The sequence below is a fragment of the Trifolium pratense genome, linkage group LG3, assembly GCF_020283565.1.
Source record: "Trifolium pratense cultivar HEN17-A07 linkage group LG3, ARS_RC_1.1, whole genome shotgun sequence".
Taxonomy (NCBI): domain Eukaryota; kingdom Viridiplantae; phylum Streptophyta; class Magnoliopsida; order Fabales; family Fabaceae; genus Trifolium; species Trifolium pratense.
The window spans coordinates 22,205,896-22,230,250 of NC_060061.1; the positions used below are offsets into that span (position 1 = coordinate 22,205,896).

General features: G+C 32.8%; 4 protein-coding genes across 5 annotated transcripts; 2 read left to right on the forward strand and 2 right to left on the reverse strand.

The window, feature by feature from the left end:
• Positions 1–2,901: 2,901 nt before the first annotated feature.
• On the forward strand, positions 2,902–4,150 carry LOC123916150. Its single transcript, XM_045967531.1, has one exon. The coding sequence runs from the start codon at positions 3,372–3,374 to the stop codon at positions 4,050–4,052; it is 681 nt and encodes a 226-aa protein (XP_045823487.1). The 5' UTR covers positions 2,902–3,371; the 3' UTR covers positions 4,053–4,150.
• Positions 4,151–4,705: 555 nt separating this feature from the next.
• On the reverse strand, positions 4,706–9,574 carry LOC123916149 (bifunctional dihydrofolate reductase-thymidylate synthase-like). Of its 2 annotated transcripts, none has more exons than XM_045967529.1 (12): positions 9,348–9,574; positions 8,001–8,483; positions 7,513–7,912; positions 7,395–7,439; positions 7,155–7,220; positions 6,713–6,774; positions 6,548–6,622; positions 6,294–6,459; positions 6,084–6,207; positions 5,771–5,877; positions 5,487–5,655; positions 4,706–5,057 (listed from the first exon to the last, which is right to left on the reverse strand). In XM_045967529.1, the coding sequence occupies exons 2-11, from the start codon at positions 8,429–8,431 to the stop codon at positions 5,545–5,547; spliced, it is 1,587 nt and encodes a 528-aa protein (XP_045823485.1). In that variant the 5' UTR covers positions 8,432–8,483; positions 9,348–9,574; the 3' UTR covers positions 4,706–5,057; positions 5,487–5,544. The 2 variants fall into 2 exon arrangements, with proteins under 2 accessions (XP_045823485.1, XP_045823486.1); XM_045967530.1 differs by having other exon boundaries at positions 8,001–8,112; positions 9,348–9,512.
• Positions 9,575–14,972: 5,398 nt separating this feature from the next.
• Positions 14,973–18,898, forward strand: LOC123914777 (phosphatidylinositol/phosphatidylcholine transfer protein SFH3-like). Its single transcript, XM_045965950.1, has 12 exons — positions 14,973–15,338; positions 15,640–15,886; positions 16,139–16,505; positions 16,975–17,052; positions 17,147–17,248; positions 17,340–17,489; positions 17,574–17,666; positions 17,753–17,812; positions 18,048–18,153; positions 18,273–18,631; positions 18,719–18,790; positions 18,887–18,898. Exons 1-12 carry the CDS (start codon positions 15,290–15,292, stop codon positions 18,896–18,898), a joined length of 1,695 nt encoding a protein of 564 aa, XP_045821906.1. The 5' UTR covers positions 14,973–15,289.
• A 476-nt stretch (positions 18,899–19,374) lies between these two features.
• Positions 19,375–20,555, reverse strand: LOC123914443. The gene is made up of 4 exons (XM_045965604.1): positions 20,443–20,555; positions 20,287–20,352; positions 20,062–20,133; positions 19,375–19,657 (listed from the first exon to the last, which is right to left on the reverse strand). Exons 2-4 carry the CDS (start codon positions 20,350–20,352, stop codon positions 19,406–19,408), a joined length of 390 nt encoding a protein of 129 aa, XP_045821560.1. The 5' UTR covers positions 20,443–20,555; the 3' UTR covers positions 19,375–19,405.
• Positions 20,556–24,355: the final 3,800 nt, after the last annotated feature.

The window sequence follows — 24,355 nt, forward strand, 5'->3', positions numbered from 1 at the left end:
TAATTGAATGAAGCTCGTATATGTCTCACAACTTTATGTGGGATAATCCACATTGTTTTCGATCAATTAGAAAGTAAATATTAGAAAGAGTGTTTTTTTTGTTTGACAAAAATAAAATGGTATTCATTCATTCATTCAAATTGATAGATTACATCAAATACAATAACATAATCAATATCGCTAAAAACGTAAAGGATGAATGTGCGAACAAAACTCACAATATCCGAGTTAATAGCATACAACGGCAAAATGCCTACAACAAATAATATGATAAAGTTAAAGTCACCGGAGTATCCATGTCTCCGAATCTGCAGCGTTGATGTCCAAATCATTGGTTGGAGTTGTAATTGACTGAAGCCGATTTTTCGATAGAACTAGAATGCAACCAACCACCTACTCTAACAAATAAATAAATAAATCATGAAGCTGCTCCTCTATAACACAAAACAGAACCAGCAATTCAAGCATAGCAGAAGCACAACAATACATAGCTAACACCCAGCTAGCTCCTTATGAAACAAGGTCGCACCAGTCCAAGGAAGGCAAAGTTGAGTTTAGTCCATTATCGCGAAATCACCCAGGACCCCTTCCCTTGTCACGAGAACGAACGGAAATTACTCAATTCAAAAAGTGATTCAAATAATATTAATTAGGTGGTACAAAAGTGATAAAAAAATATCTCAAATTGTTAGTCAAAATCATTCTACAGTCAAATTTAAGGTGAGCCGAATTAACGGGAGCTAAAAATGGCATATCTAAATCTTTGTCCTATGTAATTAAAGTTTTTTTTTTTTAAGTTGTCTGGTGGTTAGAAATTTCATCTTTAAGGTGAATAAGTGGATGTCTAGAGTTCGAACTTCAAACCTACATATATAATGCAATATTTTTACCAACTGAGTTAAGCTCACGGGAACACTAAAGAGAGGGAAAAAAACAACCATCAGCCCTTAAGCACAGCTCAACAGGTCCAACTTAGCCCAAAAATTGCACTTTTTTAATGAAGAAATTGATTGATGCAGACAAAATTAGAGTTTGTTGTATAATATTTTGGTCAAGTGGTTAGAAATTTCACCATTAAGATTGATAGTGGAATGTTCGGGGTTCGAACCTCTACCCTTGTATATATAATGTCGTCCATTTATTCACTTGTAAGTTAAAATGGTTGTTGACCGAAATGATGTAGATAAAAATGTTAATATGTACTTCAAAGACACATGATAAAAAATTTAATATAAAAATATTCCACTCAAAAGTTTATTCAACCTTTCAAAATTTAAATTGTTATATTTTTCAACATAATAATTTTACTTTTGTTTTCTTAACGGGGACAAGTTGGGCAAGACCTATAATTAAATTAATAAAAGAAAAAGAAAAAGGAGTTGGAAAAGTTAACTACTTCCAAGGAAGGGTGATCATGAAAGAGAAGAGGCATGTTTGGAACAACCAATTCAGCCACAAAATGTGGAAATGCAAGGGTAGATGTTGTGGTTAGTTTTTAGGTTTAAATGTATAAGTTTTACTATTGTTTGATTTGGAGTGGATAACTTTTTTTATACCCTGAGTAATTTAGAAATAGATCATGGAATTGGACTAAACAGATACTAAGAGATTTGACAAAAACAAAAATTGTTGTACCTCACTGAAGCACAAGACAACTTTCTGTCCAAACTATCAAAAATACCAAAATACTTTTTTTTTTATTTTCCAACATAAAAAATATTATATCTTTATCTCTTTTCAAAACAGTTCTATCTTATGATGTACTATGTTGTTTTGTCCACAATGTCCAATATTTTTCTGTCAAGTACTTATTATTTTGCGAATCAAACGCATTCTTAGTATGAAATCTTAAACAAGTTAAAAAGTAAGCTTCAATACATTTAACGTAGATGCAGACTTGATTCAAAGATAGAGCGTGAATTTGTTCAAAGTCCATGCATCAAATATGTAAGAATTAAGATAGTTTGAAGAATATTTGAAAATAGTGTGAAATCTCAAGAGTTAGATGATGAAGGTGATGAAATCTTCAAGTGCACATTTTGAAGAGTATGCTATTTGCTAGAGAACAAATCAAATGTTGAAGCCTGGCTCTAGTGGCGGAGCTAGAACTATTGGTTGGGGAGGGCCAGAGATCGAACTGGCGCCATTTACAAAGAAAGCGAGCTTCATTGCCGTTGTGCCAGTTCATACTAATTGCTATAATATCGCAATGACTAATATATATCACGTACCATTTAAATAAAAATATGTATATATATCGATAAAAAATAATAAAATTGAGACTTGGGGCGGGCCATGACCTTGCCCAGCTCATGAGTGGCTCCGCCGCTGCCCGGCTCTAAATCAAGCTCAAGCTTCAGTAGTGGAACTTTCAATTTCAAAGAGTTTACAAGAGTTGAATATTAATTCAAACTCTAAAGAAAAGATACCCAAACTTTGGATAGATAAATAGAAAGCCACCAAAGTGCAATAATTTTTATTTTTCTCTAAACAATTCCTTTGCATATGCTATGTTGAGTTTTGGATTTTTATACTTAACAAATTGATCACACGTTCTGATTCTGCAGAGTCTTTTCAAACACACTTGTTTCTAGTGCTTATACTTGAGACACTGATGTTACTCATATGAGTTGTTTTATTCTCTAGAATATGGATTTGAGACAAGCATCTATCTCCATTAACGACAATAAGATTTTTTTTAATTTTAATTTTTCCAAACTGGATAATTTAAAACACAAATTACTGGCTTAGACTTATAGCAAGTTGCATGAGGACCTGGTTCTCACTTCTCAATGGTGACTATTTACTGAGTCATCTGATAATGGAAAATATTCCACATTTTTAGATTTAATTATCTCTTAAATAATCAGATTCGTGACTATAAATAAATGCTAAGAGGAATACCATTACTTCCTACCAACGAAGATAAATCAAAATATCAATCACTTTGTTTCAAAGCAGAGTTCATAATAATACAATATTGCCTTTCTTTTTCTATGCTCACATCCAATTCCAAAATTCAATCACTTTGTTTACATGCTCCAAATTGTACAAATCGCTTCCGTGTTCACTTCATCAAGTTCAACACCTTCTCTATTCTCTACTTTCAAATTCAAATACATAGTTTCTCTTGCCCCTCTAGATAACCTTTCATTTCCCTTCGAGTAAAAATCATAGCTTGTTCTGTGTTCTGGTACACCAAAAAGTCTTTGTATAATCGAGGCTTGTGGTATTTTAAACACAACCTCTCCTCAATATACTAAATCGTCTTTTAACCTAGGACAAAACTGTAAAGGATTACACAAGACCAAAACAGACAATACTACTGTGGTGTAACAAAGATCAGAACAGAATAAAACAAGAAAACTCTTATGATGGAGTCGTTCAGTTTTAACCTTCAAGCAGAGAAAACAAACGCAATCCTAAAACATCGAAAGCTTCAAAGGGTAACAACCTTGTTACGACTAGTTGAAGTGTGTGTCGTTTTAGTGTTGATTTCAAGGCTTTCTTTGAAACTACCAGTTGCAGTAAGAAACTCAAGCGAGTATTTAAGGGACTTATCAGTCTTTATCAATAGCCATTATTTTGTTTTTCTCATTGGAAACGTTATAATCATCACGCTGTTCGCTCAGAGTTCTGGAAAGAACATTCCGAGAGAAACAGAACATGATGATTTTTATGAAAAATTAGTACAGAAAAGTGTAAAGTATGAAGAAAAGGAGAGAATAATAAAAGATGATAGCAGAAAAGAAGGTGATAGCATAGAGAAAAAGAAAATTGATGATGTGGAAGAGAAAATGAAAACTAAAACAGGGGTGAAGAAAGGTTATTGTTATAGAAGGTGTGAGACTGAGATTTTGAAGAAACGGCGCCGTGTGCTGCAAAGGTGTGAGAGTGAGAACAGCGGAAGGAAAAGCATTGAACCTGCTCCTGTTTCTTCTGCTGAGGATGAAATGGTGAGGATTTCGTATCCGGAGGATGAGATGAGCAACGAGGAATTTCGTCGTACTGTAGAGGCTTTTATTGCCAAGAACAGAAGGTTTGAAGGGTAGAATAAGATTAATTACTCATATTTGGTTTAGAAAACTATACCAATGTAATTACATGTGTCTTGATCAAGTTGATTAGTGATTAATGATTTTAAGTTGTATGGTACCATCATGTTTTTTTTTCTTCAAACATTACTTTGTGGCTTCATTGATTCTAACACACTCATCGTAATATTAAACATGCACTAATTTAAATTTTACGGAAAAGGAGCATTGGACCTACTATATGTATACTATGAAATTTTTATTGTAGACATACCAGGCCAATGACGGATAAAAATGGGGTCAAAAGCTGATAAAGTACGGTTTGATGTTTTATTGGGGTTCCTTTTCCTAGCATCACTAGATATTGAATATTGCTCTTTGCCCCCTGTATTGTTCACACCAGAAGAACACTACCAGAAGATATGATATCTCTCAGTAAGATTTGTACTACTAGTACTAGGAGATATCTCCCGTAAGGATTTGCACTACTAGAAAATATCTCCGGGGGGTGGGGGGGGGGGGGGGGGGGGGGGGGGATAAAATTAGGGGAGACGGGCGAAAAACAAACAATCATTTTAAATGTTTTAGAGCTCATTTTCTTTTCCTTCGACCATTGGTAAGTGCAACAGATACAATCATATTAGAATTAAGAAACAACAAACAGCATCAAATTATGTGACAAAGAAAAAAGACACCAATAATCTTAAAGCATCAAACAGTCATTTAACTCTAATCCTCCCTTTTTTGATTTGGGTCCGAGGGGGGTAATAAATTACAACCAAATAGTGAACACAACACAAGACACCGATAATCTTAAAGCATGAAGTTGCTGATCACTCAAAATTATACCAGCGCGTCTCCATTGAAAAGAAATGAAAATGAGGTTAAGTTAAATCACCTTAGAGCCACGACACACGTGGAACTAAAGGATTCCCAGTAGTAAAATAAGTAAAGGTTGAAGTGTGTCCAACTAGTCTCCATTAATTTGTCAATAATTTTAGTACATACCTCCTTTTGTTAAGCCTGAAACAATGACAATACCGTGCTTCAGTAAGAATAGAATATGGAGCAGAAAAACAAGTGCCTATAGATATTTTGAAAAATGCACCGTAATTACCTATGCATTTTCATATAAAATAGTTAAAATGGTGAATCAATAATGTATTTTAAGCGCATGCTTATAAAACTCAGAAAACAAGATAACTCAATAATGAAATTGGTTTACCAATCTTTAGGTTGAGGTAACTACTCAAATTTTGAAAAGCTAGATCTTACATCATTAACAAAGTCAAAACTAATTCAAAAAGAAATCCTGTTTTTTTTTACTGAAATTCAAAATATATCCTAAATAGCTATTTTTGGTTTTACCAATCGCCCAGTGAGAGGTCTCAACCACATGATATAAATCTCTTTTATGTTAAGAATCATGCAAAAATAAAAGGCATATCTTACTTGCATTGTTTCAAAAAGTACAACAGCCTGAAGAAGGGACTGAGAATCTCATAGATTCCTAAACAGCCATCTTCATTTCTATCTTCTGGTGAGGCTCATAGCCTATGAGCTTGAAATCAGTAGCAGCAAAAGAATCTATATCCTTCTTCTTTGGATTTATCTTCAAAATCTGAAATAAGTTTAGGTAGTCACAAAGGAAAAGACAATTAATAGTAGTGCTTAAAACTATTTTTTTGAAGGCATCTACATCAAAGAAAATGATTTTCTTAAACACTCATGCTTACCGGAAAAGGTTTTGGCAGGTTTTGGAGCTGTTCCTGCAAAGGCTTCACATGATTGCGGTAAACATGTGCGTCCCCAATAACATGGATAAAATCACCTGGAACAAGGTCTGACAAGAAAAGGACATTATAGAGGTTGATTAGTCAACTACTTGATGCCAATTTTCCTCAAATATAAAAAACTGTGTAGATTTTTAAAACCAACTCCACTAAAATAGTTATAGTATTTTTTTAAAAAGTGCATTGTAAATTTGTAATAGGTGTCGTGTACATCAGAGTACATATTGTCTGGCAAAAGCTGGCATAGGTTGCATACCACAAACATGAGCGATCATGCATGTCAAGAGCGCATAAGATGCAATGTTAAAAGGCACGCCCAGGCCCATGTCGGCAGATCGTTGATACATTTGACATGATAAATCCCCATTTGCCACATAGAACTGAATAACAAAAAAAAAAAAAAGGAATTAGAGAAAACTACACACACATAAGAGTTCCAAAGAGAAGCCCAAATATAGCTGTGGACCTGCGCAAACATGTGGCAGGGCGGAAGTGCCATTAATTTAAGATCAGATGGATTCCATGCTGAGAGGATGATACGTCGGTCATCAGGATTATGCTTTATCTTATTAATAACATCTAAAAGCTGATCAAACCCTTGGCCGGAGTAGTCTTCATGCATATTAGTATACCTGCAGAATGCAAGACAATAAGCAAAGAGCTAACCAATACCACAAAATACAGTGTAATGACGGGCAGAAAGAAAAGTGCAATTCCTACCTGGCACCAAAGTGCCTCCACTGAAACCCATAAACAGGACCTAAGTCACCCTCCTCCCTTTCTTCCAAACCAATGCTGAAAAATAAATTGCAAATTCAGTTCATAATCATAACTCATGGAAAAGAAAAATTTGCAATAAATAAACTAGTCAATAGTCATGCTTGCCTATCAAGGAATTCTCTCGATGCATTACCGTCCCATATATGAATGCCTTTTTCCTGCAACACCTATTAAAATAGTATGTTTTAAGAACACAATTAATTGCAGTCATTAGTCATATATGAATCGATATGACATTCTTTGAAAACCTAGAAGAAACACATCATGCAATGCAGTCGTATAAATGAACTTTGATCCAGAAGCATAGTTTTTACAGTATCAATGCAGAAAGCAAAAAATAGCTGCTTACCAACCCACAAGTCTAACTATATTAAAAGCTAAGCTCAAGTGTTCAAATAATATCAAGTACACCAACCTCAGGTTCCCCAATATTTGGTTTGTGCCAGCTAGTTTGTGAATTGTAACCTAACTACGAAATGTCACGTGTGTCTTTATGTGTTCGTGAATGCATGTGGAAAGATTGGAAAATGGAAAATTATATCATTACCTTGGCATTTGTTGAGCCACTGATAAACCAAAGAAGTTCTTCAACAACCCCTCGCCAAAATACTTTCTAGAAACCAATCAAAGAAATCATGTCAACTTTTTTTATCAAAATGTAAACAGATATTCCTCTTCAGTCTTCTCCATTATTACATCAAATAATAGAAAAAGAGAAGGAGAACACATTAAACAAATTACTTTCCACGGTAGATTATACATATTTTGAATCAAAATCTGGACATACCTTAGTTGTTAAAAGTGGAAAGCTTCTACGCAGATTAAATCTCATCTGTGGAATTATAGAGAAGGATGTCAGCATATAAATCATAGAAAATCCACAACAAAACCAATTAAAATGTTACCTTGGAACCAAATTTGGACAAGGTACCAGTCCCCGTCCTATCATCCTTAAATGTACCTTCAGAAATGATTTCTTCAACTAATCTAAGATACTTGTACTCTTCATGTCTCTCAAAAATCATCTTAGGAAGAAAAGAAAAACTCTTGACCTCAAACTTTAGAGGTTTTGAATTATCATAAAGAATTGGATCAGTATTCAGACCCTGGGATTCTTCTGTTGAATACCTTACACGCACATAAGTGTTAAAAGAATAGCGAAGGCCATTTTCCACCAAAGGGAAAGATGAATACCACGGATGAAATACAGAGAAATCAATCCGAGGCATAAAAGTGTCACACTCAATGCTTGCTTCAATTTCTGTAATATGGATGGCTTCACATCCAGGTCCATGAAGAGCCTCTCTGTACATGAAAATTGTCAGCTACAACTAAGATATAGGTTAAGAAATACTTTCTCAATTGTAAGCTACAACCATTTATATGTATATACCTAAATATCTCGGCCCCTCCTGTAAGAAATACTTTCTCAATTGTCAGACAGTAAGGAGAAGAAGCCAACAGTTCCATAGCAGAAGACACACTTCCACATAAAAGAACATTCTCTGCAGTGGCAATATCAAAAGTACCCGAGCGAGTTAGAATAATGTTAAGACGACCACTGAGAGGCCTGTTCTCAGGAGGGATAGCCTCCCATGACTTTCTACCCATGACAACAGCATTCTTCTTCCCGGGATCAGATGTTATAGTTGTGATATCGTTAAAAAACTTTTGATCAGTAGGCAATGTCCAGGGTAATTTTCCATCCATAGAAATGCCCATATCTCGGGTTGCAATTACTACTGCTTGGTAAGTCCTCTGCGGATTCGGCTGTGAGTTGTAATTGCCATTTCCATTGACAGTTACAAAAGAATCACTAGCCATAATTTAACTCAAAAGCCTACACAACCCAATTCCTTTGCAAATGCAGTGGAATCTGAACCCAACAAAGTAGTGCTAAATTAAAACACTGTGAGATGAAACACATGTCCATTATGCAATTAGAAATGAGCAATATATGCACAAGAACGAATGAAAATTGGCTTATATGATAAACACATAAGCGTTTATCATAAAAGTGTTAATGTATAAGTTAATTCTATAACAAAATATAAAATAAATCAAATTGCGTTCATATGTTAAATGGATTTGGATCTCATCTAAAAAGTTAGCTGAAAGTCAAAGGATGAGGGAGGGTGTCCAAACACATTTATACATTCAACAGATTGTTAGGAGTCCACATCGAGTATTTCAAAATGCTCAACGTGGTACTTAAGCCATGAAGCTCTCCCACCTATTGGACTAGTCTTTTGGGTTGGGCTCTCCTCGTGTGCTTAAGTCCTAACACAGATCAAGAACAAGAATCCGAGCACACCAAACAACTTCAATATCATAGTAACTATAATATATTTTCATGATCGGACGTTCCAAATTTAAACTGTTTTATTTAAATCTAGATCGGACGGCCAGATTTGTCGTGACTACACTACATGTAGTTCGGATCCGTTGTTTTAATAAGCTCTCTCAAACAAACAGATTGAACTAAGTAATTCCAAATAGCACTCTATGTTTTGGCATCACAACAAAATAAGATTGTTTCAAATTCTGAAACTGAAAATCAATTTAGCCACCTCCTCAACTAAAATAATGATAATATGAAAATGAGCAGCAACAAAAAAAGTAATATTTTTATTAGCTATCTATTACTACATACCAATGAACATACTCCATAAACAACAATGCAACAAATTGAGAGAAAAAAATAATATATGTGAAGAATAAGGTGGCAGGCAGATCTGACCTAAAAATGCTTCGGAGAAACTCCACGAACTACTACTTTGGTTGAAGAAGAATATCGATCAAAACGGGAAAGAGAGAAGTAGAAGAAACTCAAAGTGTGAGAGAATGGGAAAAAGTGGTGGCAGAGAAAACAATTGAAAAAAAGAGTGAGCGAAGAAGAAAATCCAAAACTATGGTTGACAAAATGTGCCGCCAACAACCGTATACGTATGTTTCTTCGTATAGTATACTCTTCCTTACTTCATTATTATTGGGGCTTAAAACATTTTTTAATTAATCAAGTCTTTTAATATTAAAAGTCTTTTTAAAAAAAGTCTTCATTAAATATTATAAAAAAAGTCTTTTAATAAATAAAGTAAAATATAACATAAATAGTTTCGTGAGCTTAACATAAACATTGCAATATATATGCATAGGGCCAAAGTTTAAACCTCGGTCATCCACTTATCCATCTTATAGGTGAAATTTCTAACCACTAAACTACTTCAAAAAAAACATAAATATGAAGATTAATTTATTAGAAACCTAAGTTGTCTTTTAAACCACTCTTACAAATTTACAAATCACGCTAAAAATCAAATATCGAGACAACATGCAAATTATGATCCGTAGTTCATTGATGTCGATTCTAGGCCAACTATGTTTTTTTTATAAGCAAATAATTGAATATAAGGAGTGTAAGATATACTCAGCCCTTACAATTCTAACAGATACCATTATATGTTTTGAATACAAGATAATGGATCTTTACGCCATCTGAAAAAACAAAGAAGACATACTTGCTATTCTCGTTATAAACCAAAACCACGAAATATAAATTATTTGATCCACCAAATAATTCAGATTAGCTACATCCCCTCCGAACATGGTGTTATTACGGACGCGCCATAAACTCCATGTAGTTGCCAACCAAATTACTTGTCGGGCTTTTACATATTTCTTATTTTTCACCAAAGCACCAAAAGTAGTAAAATGTTTCCAACCGTAGTCCTAGGGTATGAACTCCACTTTCATCCAACTAAATATTGTCTTCCATAATTGTATTGAGAAAGAGCATTTAAAGAACAGATGATCAATATTTCTTCTTCTTCTTCTCTAATTGTTGCATAGCATTCATCACATTAACATCAATAGTTGAGGAAACATCACGCTTTTGAAGAAATTCATACGCCGACTTCACCGTAAAAGTACCAGCATGATTTGACTTCCATCTTATGCGGTCTGTGCTATCTAACAAAGGAATAATGTCAGTTAACAAACACAACAATTCAGTAGAAGCTTCTTTGCTCATGAAGTGATAAATCTTCTACCCATAGTAGCTGCCAGCCACGCCCATTTATGGTCTTGCCACATGCCCATACTAATTATCAAAGCATCAGGATTAAGAGCTTTAATAAACAATTGAGGATACAAATGTTTCATGCAATGAGGTCCATACCATATGTCATGCCAAAAACGCAATCCACTTCCATTACCTAAACACATTACTCACATTGCTTTTGATTTTGAACCAATCTCCATGCTCTACTCCCCCTATCTTCATGATATCGCGCCACCACAATGACTGCCATTTAACTTCTCTGTTCGTAGAGGAAAGAAAATTAATTATCTGTCATGTTCCCATATCTGTGCACTAACAGTTTGGACCACACCGTATTATGCTCGCAAAGTGCTCTCCATTTCCATTTACAAAGTAAAGCAAGATTGAAATATTCAAGGTTCTTAATACCCCAACTACCTTTATTTTTTGGTAAGCAAATGGTATCCCAATTAATCCAACAAATCTTCTTTGTTTCCGAGCATCCTCCCCATAAAAACTTTCGTTGAATACTAAACAATTCTTTTAAGACACAAGACGGTGCCTTAAAGAAAGAAAAAAAATATAGAGGTAGGCTAGAAAGTACCGAGTTAATAAGAGTAACTCTGCCGCCAATTGATAAATTCCGACCATTCCACCCATTCAAACGGTGTTGCACTGTATCCACGATAGGTTTCCAAGTTATCTTTCGCCTTGGATTGGCTCCAACCGGAATTCCTAAAAAACGAAGGGGAATAGAATCTACCTCACAGTGAAGGAAAGATGATGCAGCCGACAAAAAATTATTATCAAGATTAATACCATATAGTTTGCTTTTGAAAAAATTAACTTTCAAACCCGACACCAACTCAAAACTGCGCAACACTGTTTTTATGGACCATAAGTTCCCTCAATTACCTTCTCCAATTAAAACTGTTTCATCAACGAATTGCAAAGTATGATACTGAAGTTCATTGTTAACTTTGTACCCGTGGAAATTACTATTGTCAACTGCCTTTTGCATCATTCTAGTAAGTTCTTCCGCCGCGATCAAGAAGAGAAAAGGGGATAAATGATCTCCTTGCCGCAACCCTTTTCCAACTGAAAAGTCCTCCGTAGGACTATCGTTGACTAACACTGACATTGAACTACTAAAGATACAAGCTCTCATCCACTTCAGCCAACCCTGTGCAAAACCCATACGTCGCATCATATACTCCAAATAATTCCAGTTAACAGTATCATAAGCCCTTTTGAAGTCTACTTTCAACATCAAGCATTGTGAATTTGTTTTGATTGTGTGACATTATCATTGTTAGACCATTATTTTTGCGTATAATATTTTTTCTCTACATTTGTGAATTTATATTTGAAGACGAGCTATGTTAGAATTTTACCTCATATGATATAATAATTGATTATTTTACACAAATTTAATGTATGAGTTGTGAAGATTCGTTTATGCTAATTAATGTCAGTGATACTAATTAACAAACTAAAAGAGGTAAATTTTATATTGAAAACAACTATGTTCACCTTCTTATATTTAGTAGTATTCTTAACCAGTACTCGGAAGTATTATTTAGCATTTTCTAAAAAAAATAAAAAAATAGGGGAGGTTGTGATTTGGATTGCGAGGTTGTGGTTCTAAAATTAAAAATGGTCGGCGCGAAAATGAAAATTGATCAATAAATACGGTATGGGTATATGCGGAAGGTTTGTGACTAGTAAGTAATAACTAATAAAAAGAGCGGGAAATTGAAAGCACCCATTTATATTTCGACACCTGTTCATGTTTCCCGCTTCCGCATTTGGCCACCCACTTGCTAATAATTTTGATTTTTGAAGCATTTTTAGTTCTAATTTTTATCTTTTTATCTCCCCAAAAATAAATTACACTATTTAATTTGTAAAAAATTATTTTGCAAACGGTTTTAAAAAATTAGACTGTTAAGTATTTTTTTTAAAAATTTCGAGATATATTTAAAATATTATTGAAATTAATTTTTAACATATGCCAATCCACAAATGGAAAATGAAATGTTTTTTTAAACGCCAAAAATGAAATATATAAATATAAGCCACTAATTTATGTGAATATACTAATCAACTTATTGAGCTTATTTTTTATAATTTTCTAAATATTTTGTCAAAAATATCATTTAAAAATATATGATACCTTAACAACAAAGACGAAAACTGGTTGTAGAATAATTTTGAGGGATCTAAGTAGTGTAATTTTTTGTTTTATAGAAACAACAATCAAAACTTAATAATTTTATAGAGCAGAAAAAAAAAACTTTTCTTATAAAAAAAAATAAATCTTTATATAATCACATCATGTTACATTTTATAAAAATCACTTAAATTTTCTAGTTATATTTCTTACCTTTCTACCCTTTAAATTTTCACTTGCGTGAGTTTCTCATTCATAGTTTTAAAACTTGAATTAGTAATCGTTGCAGCGAAGGCATTGAGTCACTATTTAAGTCTAAAATATTTTACTTTTCTCTTTATACTCTTTTCTACATGTGAGTATGACTAAATAATTTAGAGTTATTACCATATTCACATAAATTAACCTCATGGTCTAAAAGTTTGTCAGAATACTCTGTAAACTTATTGTGAAAAGGTACACATATATACCAAATACTACTCCCCCCCCCCACCCCCCCAAATAAAGGGGTTGGATAAAAGTTTGTGTGTTTGTTGGTCGTCTCTAAGTGTTTGTTAATGAATGTCCAACAGAAAAAATTGATATTAGCAAGGGTTTTAAGCAAGGAGATTCTCTTGTACCTTGTTCATTCTTGTAGTGGAGGCCCTAAGTGCTTTAATGAAGAAAGCAGTCGACTTCGTTTTTTTTAAGGGGTTCAAGTCCGCGAGTCGGATGTGGTAGTCTCTCACCTTTAATATGCTGACGATACACTTTTTGCGGGTGAAGCTTGTGTTGAAAACTTGTGGAGTACCAAAGCAATTTTGAGGTGGTTCGAGCTCATATTCAAACTTAAAAACAATTTTTCAAGAGTAAACATTTTGGAATCAATGTAGATGACATGTTTTTTCTATGGCAAACTCTTTCGGTAGAATTGGAAAGTGAGGGGCATCTCTTTGGTCATGCACATTTGCTTCTACTTTATGGTACAATGTTTTTAATTGGCTTGGATGGTGTTCGGTTGTGCCTAGAGACCTTTTATGTTCCTACAATATTTTGTTTTGGGAATGGTAATGGTAATCGGCTTAAAGGACTTCTTTCGGTGTGGATGCGATTATCTAATTCATTTGGAGAGTTAGAAATGATTTGATTTTCAACTCAAAAGTGTCGACAATTGATGAACTTTGATGAAATTATAAGGTTATCATGGAAATGGTTAATAGGGAAGAAAAATTCGGATCTTGTATTTTATATGAATGGATTAATAATCCAATAGATTGTATCATATTAGCTAATTAAGAATTTGTGTCTATTTTAAAGGATTGTTGTTTTTTCCTAGTTTTTACCTTATTGTGTCAAGTACCTTCTTTTACTTAACCCCGATTTCTGGGTATAGTACTATTTGTCCATATATATATATATACTCATTTTTTATGTTAAATAAAAATTATGTTTAAAAAAAAAAAAAACTACTCCCCAAATTGTTACTAATTATTTTGCCTATATCGCCTTCAAATGTCAATTGGGAAAAATAAAAGCCACCTTCCTCACAACTAAAATCTGTTAATTAACAATTCTAGAAGGATATGTGAGAATGGAAGTGTCTATTAAGGATAAACAAGATACAACAATTCACCCTATGACTCAATCATAATTAATTAACTAATAACTACTCAACCACATTATGTTAAATAGTCTAATTTTAAAGTAATTAAACTAAACGTAACTCCAACAAGTTAAACCAAAAAAAGAGTTAAATATATTAAAATACTATAAATAAAAATGAACAAAAGAAATATATTATGTTAAAGACAACTTAAAATAACATGACATTATTATATTATGGTATTAAAAAGGAAATTGAAAAAATAAATCAACAAACAAAAAACGGTAAAATCTAAATATGAGGTTTCACCAACTTGTCTTCCAATTTTAGCTATCAAATTATGGCCTCAATCTTATAGATATATTTGGATCATAAATTTGTGTTACCTATTCTTCTAATTGTAATGCTACATTGTTTTTTTTCTCAAGGTACGTATCTAATTATAATTTTCATTACCAATTTTTCTTGATTTTCTTCTTCCTTCTAATTTTAATTATTTCTCTTAATAATTAATTTATCTCCTTCATTATATGTAATGTTGATTCATGAACATTTTAACCCCCCATAGATTAATCTCAATGCAGCTGCTTCAACTACACTTGATTATTATTTATTAAGTACATAATTTTTTTAATATTGTCTTCTTTTTTTTCTTCATGCATGTTGAATTTGAAGAAGGTTTAATTGATTGTTATATTTGTAAAAGATAATTAGTTTTTTTTAGCTTCTAATTAATTACATGTGTTGTTGTTGATGACAAATAGGTGTAGTTGCACGTGAAGGTTCAATTGTGGGCTTTTGTTGTATATGTTAATTATTGATTATCTTCTACATTAAGGTTGATTGTGATCATTTGAGTAAGCATACAAGAGATTCAATTAAATAATCATGTGTGACACTATCTCTGCACCTATTAGTATTGATCAACCTGTTAAAGGTTAGTGAGTTTATGTTATTATTTCAATTTCATTATCCCTTTTGCATTTCATGATCAATTTTCTTAGATTTTGTTATTATTCCTTATATATTAATATAATAATCATGTTTTTATTAGAATATGATTATATGAAATGGTATAGGCCTTAAAATTTGAACATTCTTTATTATGCATGAAGATGAGGAAAATGTAAAGCAATAGAAACTGAAATTAGATAATCCTAATATGATTTTTTTTTCATTTCAATTAGTATTCTTGTTTAAACTTGTGTTAGTAATTTTTTTCTTTCTGCGAAAAATAGGTCTTGAGACTGAAAATTTGGAGGATGAAAAGAAGACAAAGCTTGGATCCTTAAAGAAGGTAGCAATAAATGCATCTTCTATGTTCAAAAATTCCATAAAGAAGGGGCGAAGACACGGCAGGGTTATGTCTATTGTCGAGGATGAACTCGATACAGAAGAGTTGCTGGCACTTGAAGCTTTTCGCCAAGTACTTACTCTAGAAGAGCTATTACCCTCAAAACACAATGATCATCATATGATGCTAAGGTAGCCCTTGAGACTCATATAGTTTATTCTTCAATTGTTTATTAGTACTTAATAGCTGCAACATCGTGAGGTGTCAGTTGAGTGATAAAATGCTGACTTTATAATCTCAAATGACGAAGTTAAAATCTCCTCGGAGGCGATTGTAAAATTGTCCTTACCGTCACTTTAATTAATAATATGTGATGTGACATCATTTTATGCCTTGATTTGATTGTTTTTAATGTGCTATTGATTTATTATATGATAATTCAGATTCTTGAGAGCAAGGAAGTATGACATCGAGAAAACAAAGCAAATGTGGGAAGATATGCTCCAATGGAGGAAGGAATTTGGTGCTGACACTATCATGGAGGATTTTGAATTCAATGAGATAGATGAAGTTCTAAAGTACTACCCTCAAGGAACACATGGAGTTGATAAGGATGGAAGACCAGTTTATATCGAAAGGTTGGGTTTGGTTGACTCAAACAAGCTGATGCAAGTAACAACTATCGACCGATATCTTAAGTACCACGTAAGAGAGTTCGAGAAGACATTCAATGTTAAGATGCCTGCTTGTTCGATTGCTGCAAAGAAACACATTGATCAAAGCACAACAATCTTGGATGTGCAAGGATTGGTATAACTATTTACTTATAAAACCAGAAAAAGAACTATCATAACATCTTAATTCAATGATAATCCATTTAGTGTTATACTTGTTGAGAGCATAGTATAGGTTAAATGGCATGTTTGGTCCCTTCTGTTTATTTTAGATTTCAATCTGGTCCCCTATGTTTAAAAAGTTTCAAGTTGGTCTCTTACGTTACAATAAGTTGGACCTTTTAGTCAAATTTTCGTTTAAATCGTTCACGTGGCTAACAGAGTTACATACGTGGATAACTTAGGGGGTTGCCACATGGAAGTTTCGACGGAATTAACTCAAAATTTGATTGAAAGAACGAACTTATGCCGACATCAGTAAAAATGGACCAACTTGAAACCTAAAATAAACGTAAGAGACCAAACATGTAATTAGCCTATATTATAACTGGTTATATAAGTAAAAGAAGCTTCAAACAAGTTATGACTATAACATGGTTGTTCAGGGTCTCAGAAGTATGAACAAAGCTGCAAGAGATCTCCTCCAGAGGCTTCAGAAGATTGATGGTGACAACTATCCTGAGGTATTAATTTACACACTTTGTCATAGTGGTTATCCACACTGGTTTAAATGCAATCTTCTGAAATTACCTTAATTGAACTCTTCTTTTTATACAGTCCTTGAACCGTATGTTCATCATCAATGCTGGTTCTGGATTTAGGATGTTGTGGAACACTGTTAAGTCCTTCCTTGATCCTAAAACCACCTCCAAAATCCATGTAAGCTTTTTATTTTTATGTTCAACAGTTTGAAGTTATGTTGATATCAGTTAAGTAGTAATATTAAACAATTTACCGATTTATTGATCAGGTCCTAGGTAACAAATACCAGAGCAAGTTGCTTGAAATCATCGATGCCAGTGAACTTCCAGAGTTCTTGGGGGGTACTTGTACTTGTGCAGACAAAGGCGGTTGCATGCTTTCTGACAAGGGACCATGGAATGACCCCGAAATCTTGAAGGTAGTTTCATTGTAGAAAGATAAAACAATAATTAGTTATATAATCAGGAAAAGAATAGTAAAGTTTTTTTTCCGTATGAATTAGATGCTTCAAAACGGTGAAGTAAAATGCAGAAGGAAAACTTCATCCGAGGTTGCGGAGAAAACAAACATCAAAGATGAAACAAAGTGTCAAAAGGTAGTTAGCCTCCTTCTTCTTTATAGTTTCAAGTGCATTGTTTCGTTACGAAACTTAATATCTTTTCTTTTTCTTATGATACTAAGGAATGTGATTCTTTCAACAAAGAAGCTGCTCTCGAGGAGGCATGCCACGCTATAGCAGAAGTAAGTTTCACAGGCTTTATCAATTATTTCTATAACTTGCACGAAACAGTTACGGAAACTGCATAAATTACCATAATGCTGCTAATTTTTCTAAGCATATAGTAATTTACTATGAACTAGAAGCCATGTTTCATTACTTGATGAAATGTAATACAAATGATAATTTCATATTCATTCAACTTATGTTTAACTTCAAAACTAACATATTTTTCGGTATTCTCTTTCTATATTGCAGGCAGCAAAACAATGTAATAATGTATATCAGTTTGAAACCTTGGCCAAAGACAAACCAGTTTCCTGGAATGAAGCAATACAAAATGATCAAAAGAAACTTTCTAAAGGTATTTGATATTGTTCGATGATAAATTGCATACGCCATTTTACCAACACAATTAAGAATGGCTTTGAGACATTTTTATTTTAATTAAATATTAAATAGATTATTTCCATCGAGGTGCAGGTTGCTACGATAACAATGTTTGCAGGACTTCTAATGGATTTAGAAACCAATTTGTCGGTGGACTCATGTCTGTTATTTTGGCAATCATAACGTTAATCCGCGTGACTCGGTACATGCCAAGGAAAAGGACTGCAGATATGTATGGTAACTCAGTATGTTATGATGACAATATGATGAAAAAAGCACCTGGAATTTCCTTTGATGATCACATGACTATGATGAAGCGCATGGCCGATCTTGAAGAGAAGGTGAACACCCTCGTGATGAGACCTTCCATACCACCTGAAGTGGAAGAATTGCTCAACAGTGCTCTAAACCGTGTCGAAATGCTCGAGCAAGAGTTAGCTACATCTAAAAAGGTACTTTTTCTCGATAGATATTTCACAATTTTATAATAATTAGGGAACATAATTGTAATTTTATTTGCTCCCATTTACCGGTTTTAGGCACTTGACGACGCCCTTGTGAAGCAAGTGGAGCTTCAATCACAAATTGACAAAAAGAAAAAGAAGAAGTTGGTAGGTCATTTTAACTTTGACACTGATATATTACTTGCCATGCATTTTTCTATATATTGTTTTCTCTTATACAAATTTTTCGGTTTGTGATTGCAGTTCCACTGGTAATTAAGGCGATAGTTAAGAGTGGTAAAGTTAGCGGCGTTTCTCAATCATATCAACTCCATGGATGATACTACATTCAGCTTTGTATAATGTCTCCATTATTCAACTGATATTTTATGTATAATACTCTTTGTATAAATCAATGTATCATTCTTCACAATTGCACAATTGTGTATATATTAAATAAAACTAGGTATGGTTTAGTTTTAACATTTATTTTGCTTAACAAGTTATATCTTGTGATTTCTGAAGAAAACAAAAGTAACATTAATTAGTTCCTTAAAAAATAAACTTTACATTTAGTCAAAAAAAAAAAAAAAAAACTTTACATCCTAAGTTGTCCAATGATTGACATTCCCAATTTGCATGAATTTCTCATTTACAAAAAATATCAAACCTTAAGTTACAAATCTGACCAATGAAACTAGCAAAACAATAAACCAGTCAAAGTTTGGATACATTCGCGTAAAAGAGAGTTGAATACTTGAATAATAGATTTTAAATGCAAAATCAATTCCAATTGACAACAACAAATTCTGCACCGTCGTCTTCTGTTTTCACATTCTTGACAAGATTTTCAGTACCTTCTGAGGGAGGTTTTTTCTTCATGAATTCCAACAGCAATTCTTTGATTTGCCCCATGTCTGTTTTCAACTCTGTCAGTAGCTTCCCTTGTTCACTAACCAGCTTTTCCAAAACACTCGTTCTAGTCTCCATTGCACTCATCATCGAATCCGACGGGTCCAACCAATTGTTAGGATTCTTTTGGACAACACAAGCATAAAGGGAATTGTTAAAAACAGTCTAAAAATGCTAGAATAATCTAGAATATATTTAGCATATTATGAATATGTGGATCAGTTTAGCTGTTTATTTGCAGTAGCATAAGTAATCATGTTTGGTGTCATAACTCATAAGCACTTTTTGGACATGCCACCTAAATGTTACTTAAATGGCGGCTACATAACATAGGCTCTTTTTAGCAGAGTTGGATGGAAAAGGGTACTGATGCAAATATTTTATGACTTAAAGACCAATTTATTACAAAAAACCATAAAGGACTAACTTGTTACAAACATCTAATTTAAAGGAGCGCAAGATGTATTTAGCCTATTCTTAACAATCAATGAAACAATGAGTTAACAAAAGACAAGATCAACACTTACTTTTGGAGAAGCTATATCATTATCTTCAGCTTCGGACCTTGATTCAGATGTTGATGTATCAATGCCATTTACCTGCAAGAAAGAAATGACATAATCGATCGTTATAAGATGAAAAGGACACTGAAGAGGCACATGATTCAAAACAGGCTCCACTCAGTTCAAACAAATAATGAAAACCAAACGACAAATTATCATCTGGCATTGTGGCTTAGTATGAGCAACAACCTTCCCTTCGCTGTTTAGAACTTTTACCGGTTGACTTATTCGCCTTGCTTCACCACTGCGAATCATCTGCAAAATGTTCGACCGCATACAATTAACAGTTAGCACGTAATAAGTTTGACAATCAGAAGGAAAGTACAGCACATCAGATAACCTAACCTTCAAAATTTCAGGGTTATTCCAGGGTCCTTTACCAGATCTAAGGCAACCTCCCTGATCTGCACATGTGCAGGTACCTCCCAAATATGTTGGCAACTCGCTTTATTAAGTTCACAAAAAATAAGGCCTTTTAAAGGATAATACAAAAAATAGGTACTTGATAGTGATGCTTTGGAAGTAGAAATGTGTAACAAATCAATTATGTACTTGATATATATATATATTTGCCTATTTGAAGTGGTGCCTCCTAAATTACTATGTTTGTTGAGAATTTTTGCCTAAAACAAGGGATTTGAAATTACAACTTTTAGAAATGAAACTTTGATTATTGCTCTGGTTGTAGTTGATAGTTTTAAGTTGTTTAATGTTTAATGTTATTGGCTTTAATGCCAAGTCTCGTCACCAATGGGTTCAAGCCATGATGAGTCTGAGTCAATTCTTGGAACATACTAAAGTGTGTTTGCACGAGGGATTCTAGAAATTCAAGGGATTTTAAATACTAGGCAATTCAATTGATTCAATTGAATTCCCTTGATTTTCAAATTCCTGTGTTTGGATAAAGTGTTGAAATTCCATCAATTGTAAAAATTTTTGTTTGGATAATGTAATTGAATTTCATTCCTTTAATTTTATTTATTTTAATAAAATCAACCCTAAACCCAAAAATTGGCCGAAAAACCGAAAAAATCGGCGGAAAAACCTAAAATCGGTCAAAAACCATAAATCGGCTGAAAAACCTAAAATCGACCAAAAGCCCTAAAATCGACTATAAACTCTAAAATCGGCTGAAAACCCAAAAAATTAATCGAAAACCCAAAAATCGACCCTAAACCCAAAAAAAATCGACCTTAAACCAAAAGCCATCGGCCGATTTTTTGGGTTTTCAGCCGATTTTAGGGTTTATAGTCGATTTTTGGAATTTTGGCCGATTTTAGGTTTTTCTGCCAATTTTTCGGGTTGCCGGCCGATTTTAGGATTTATAGTCGATTTTTTGGATTTTGGCCGATTTTAGGTTTTCGGCCAATTTTTTGGGTTTTCGGTCGATTTTTGGTTTTTCGGCCGATTTTTTGGGTTTTCAGCCGATTGTAGGGTTTATAGTCGACTTTTGGGCTTTTGACCAATTTTAAGTTTTTCTGCCGATTTTTTGGATTTTCGTTCGATTTAGCGTTTATCGTCGATTATAGGTTTTTCGGCTAATTTTAGGTTTTACGATCAATTAGTAATTTTTTAAAGTTTATAGAGAATAAGGAATTTCAAATTCTTTGGTTTTAGGTGTGATTTTGAAATTCTCTAAATTTAACTTGAACAAAATACTTCATAAATTTCCATCATTTTGAAAATTCTTCAAATTTTCATCCAAATAATGAAATTCACCTCAAATCATTTCAATTCCCTCAAAACATTACTTTACCTCAAAAAAATTCTCCATCCAAACACACTCTAAAGGCATTAAGTTTATGGGTCCTCTCACTTATAAAGTGTTCAACCTCTACTTTTGTAAGCAATGTAAGACTTAACTCACCTCACACTTGCCACAACAGTTAACACAATTCAAATAATTGTAAATCACATTTAGTTTAATGGTTAATGGATTTATCATATACAGAACTCATTAACCTCCAACTGGTAACTTCATATTTTTTAAACAAGTCCAACGTAACTTCATTAACGACAAGTTTAAATGTTGTTAAACAACAATTAGCCGTGTTCAACTACACATAAATTTGAACATCTGAAAATTGTGGTTAATGATATAATTTTGATGGTTAACGAGTTTCGACACCTGATAGCACTAAAAAAGTTATAGCAAAAATTATGTTGGCAGTCTCGGTTCAAATGACACAATCGAGTAACAAAAGGATATCTATAAATTTACTAAGGAACAACATAACAGTACAAGACAAAACAGGGACAAACACACAAGGTATTAAATAAATTTTGTCTATGTTTGGTTCACAAAGGATTATTTTGGTATTTTAGACTACTTGTGCGGAGAACAAAAAATTATATCTTGGTTCAATGGGACAAGGATATGTGTTTTTGTATGTTTCATTGACCCTCCAAATTTTAGAATCAAACATAGTACTAAATATGTCAATTTTCATTGGTAAGTCAGGATTAAATAATTGCGATGGTCTACTCACCAAAAAAAATAAATAAATAATTGCGATGGTCCAAGGTGTGTCACTTTTATATGTTTGCTAAGCTTGATTTTTTTTAGTATAAAAAATATTTTATTAACAGGTGCGGAATGCGGAATGCGCCCTATCTAGCCGCTAGTATGAATAATTTTTTTTTTTACAATCTTTGGTTTATACAAAATTCTTAAATTTATCCATTTAGAACCTTTTTTTATTTATTTATTTAGAACCTATTATTATTGACAAGATTAAGAATAAACTGAACTTCAAAAAAAAATTAAGAATAAACTGACTTCTTGGAAATGTAGTCTCTTTTTCTTATTGGTAAAGATTTTAACATCATATTCTTTGTTTTCTGATTCTAACTAATAATGCATTGATGCTTCTGTCGGGCTATTCATTTTGTCCGTGCCCTAAACCTGTTTATCTTATCATTTGAATAACAAGCGCTTGGTTCGCCCCCTTTGTGTTGCATTTTTTTGTGATCCCCGCTTCAGTTTGTGTTTTTCGGATACATTTTGGCTCTTTTTGGTAAGTTTTCTCGGAGCAAGAACCTTTCTTTTTAGCGGATGAGAAAGAAACTTAGGGAGAATTTTTCACCCGTATGAATTCCATATGATTTGACAGAGTAGTTTCTACAATTATGCACATAGGATATATCTGATTACCTCAAAAATAAAATGTATAAAAACCCTCTCTGTAGAGCTAGATTAGCGTCAAAACATTGTTGCAATTCGGATTTTACATAAAATAAAATAGACTATAATAATCCCACACCTTTTACTATTGTCAATGGACATATTATAACATAGGTTCATTTCATTGTAATTTAATTATAAGTTATTTGTTCTTCCATTTTTATATGTGGTGTCGTGGAAGGCTTATATAACAAAGTCAATTGTGGGGAGAAATATAGATCTGGCATAGATTGCCATGATGTTATTATATTGTGACTGTTTATTTCAGCTTTAAAAAAATGGATTTTTTCTTTGTATTTTTTAAAATAAATTTTCTAAAATCGATTTTCAAAATATTACAAGTTTTTTTATATACGTTTTTTCTAAATTGAAACACCAATTTTGACATCATATAACATAAACACACATTATTGAAGATCAAAACATAGTCAAAATCACAATTTTTCAAAAAGTTGTACTTCAAAAATGATTTTTATGAAAATCTATTTGAAATAGCTTCAAAATTAAGTGATTTTTCAAAATTTTGATATCCAAAAAAAGTTTCAATAAAATGATCAAATACTTAAAATCACATTTTAAGAATAACTATTCAAACCAAATTTTCATTTGAATTTTTATAAAAAGTTTCTTTGTAAATTTTTTTACCCAAAATTATATAACACTACAAGAATCTATTTTAAAAAAATCTATAACAAATAGGCTCAATATCCCGGGATGTTTTCAAAGTCACACCCAAAACGTTTTTATTTTTTAAAACAGGTTAGTGACTATTTTTTATGTTAGTATTTTTTTATTTGCTCGAGTTTAAACACAAGACTTTTAACTTCTTTAATCTTTAATAATTCAAACTAATTAAGCTGTTCATTATCAAAAACTTGTAGGGCATAATATAAGATGGGTCATGCTAAACAGTGCCCCGAGCACTAGTTAAGCATACTAAAAAAGAAAACAAATGAAAAAGTTAATGATGAGAGAGAATAACTTTTTACATATTAAAGTATTGAATGCACAATTTACGAGATGAAATTTTCATATTTATATCCTTAACTAGTGCCCTGGAGGCACCGTTTAGCA

Coding starts and splice junctions, on each gene's coding strand:
- LOC123916150 (XM_045967531.1), top strand. CDS start 3,372: ATGATGGAGTCGTTCAGTTTTAACCTTCAAGCAGAGAAAACAAACGCA.
- LOC123914443 (XM_045965604.1), bottom strand. CDS start 20,352: ATGATTCGCAGTGGTGAAGCAAGGCGAATAAGTCAACCGGTAAAAGTT. Junction 20,134..20,286: donor TTCTAAACAGCGAAGGGAAG/GTTGTTGCTCAT, acceptor TCTTTCTTGCAG/GTAAATGGCATTGATACATC. Junction 19,658..20,061: donor ATGATATAGCTTCTCCAAAA/GTAAGTGTTGAT, acceptor GTTGTCCAAAAG/AATCCTAACAATTGGTTGGA.
- LOC123914777 (XM_045965950.1), top strand. CDS start 15,290: ATGTGTGACACTATCTCTGCACCTATTAGTATTGATCAACCTGTTAAA. Junction 17,490..17,573: donor ATGACCCCGAAATCTTGAAG/GTAGTTTCATTG, acceptor CGTATGAATTAG/ATGCTTCAAAACGGTGAAGT. Junction 18,632..18,718: donor AGTTAGCTACATCTAAAAAG/GTACTTTTTCTC, acceptor TACCGGTTTTAG/GCACTTGACGACGCCCTTGT.
- LOC123916149 (XM_045967529.1), bottom strand. CDS start 8,431: ATGGCTAGTGATTCTTTTGTAACTGTCAATGGAAATGGCAATTACAAC. Junction 7,221..7,394: donor TTCCACTTTTAACAACTAAG/GTATGTCCAGAT, acceptor ATTGGTTTCTAG/AAAGTATTTTGGCGAGGGGT. Junction 6,775..7,154: donor GTGGCTCAACAAATGCCAAG/GTAATGATATAA, acceptor CTATTTTAATAG/GTGTTGCAGGAAAAAGGCAT.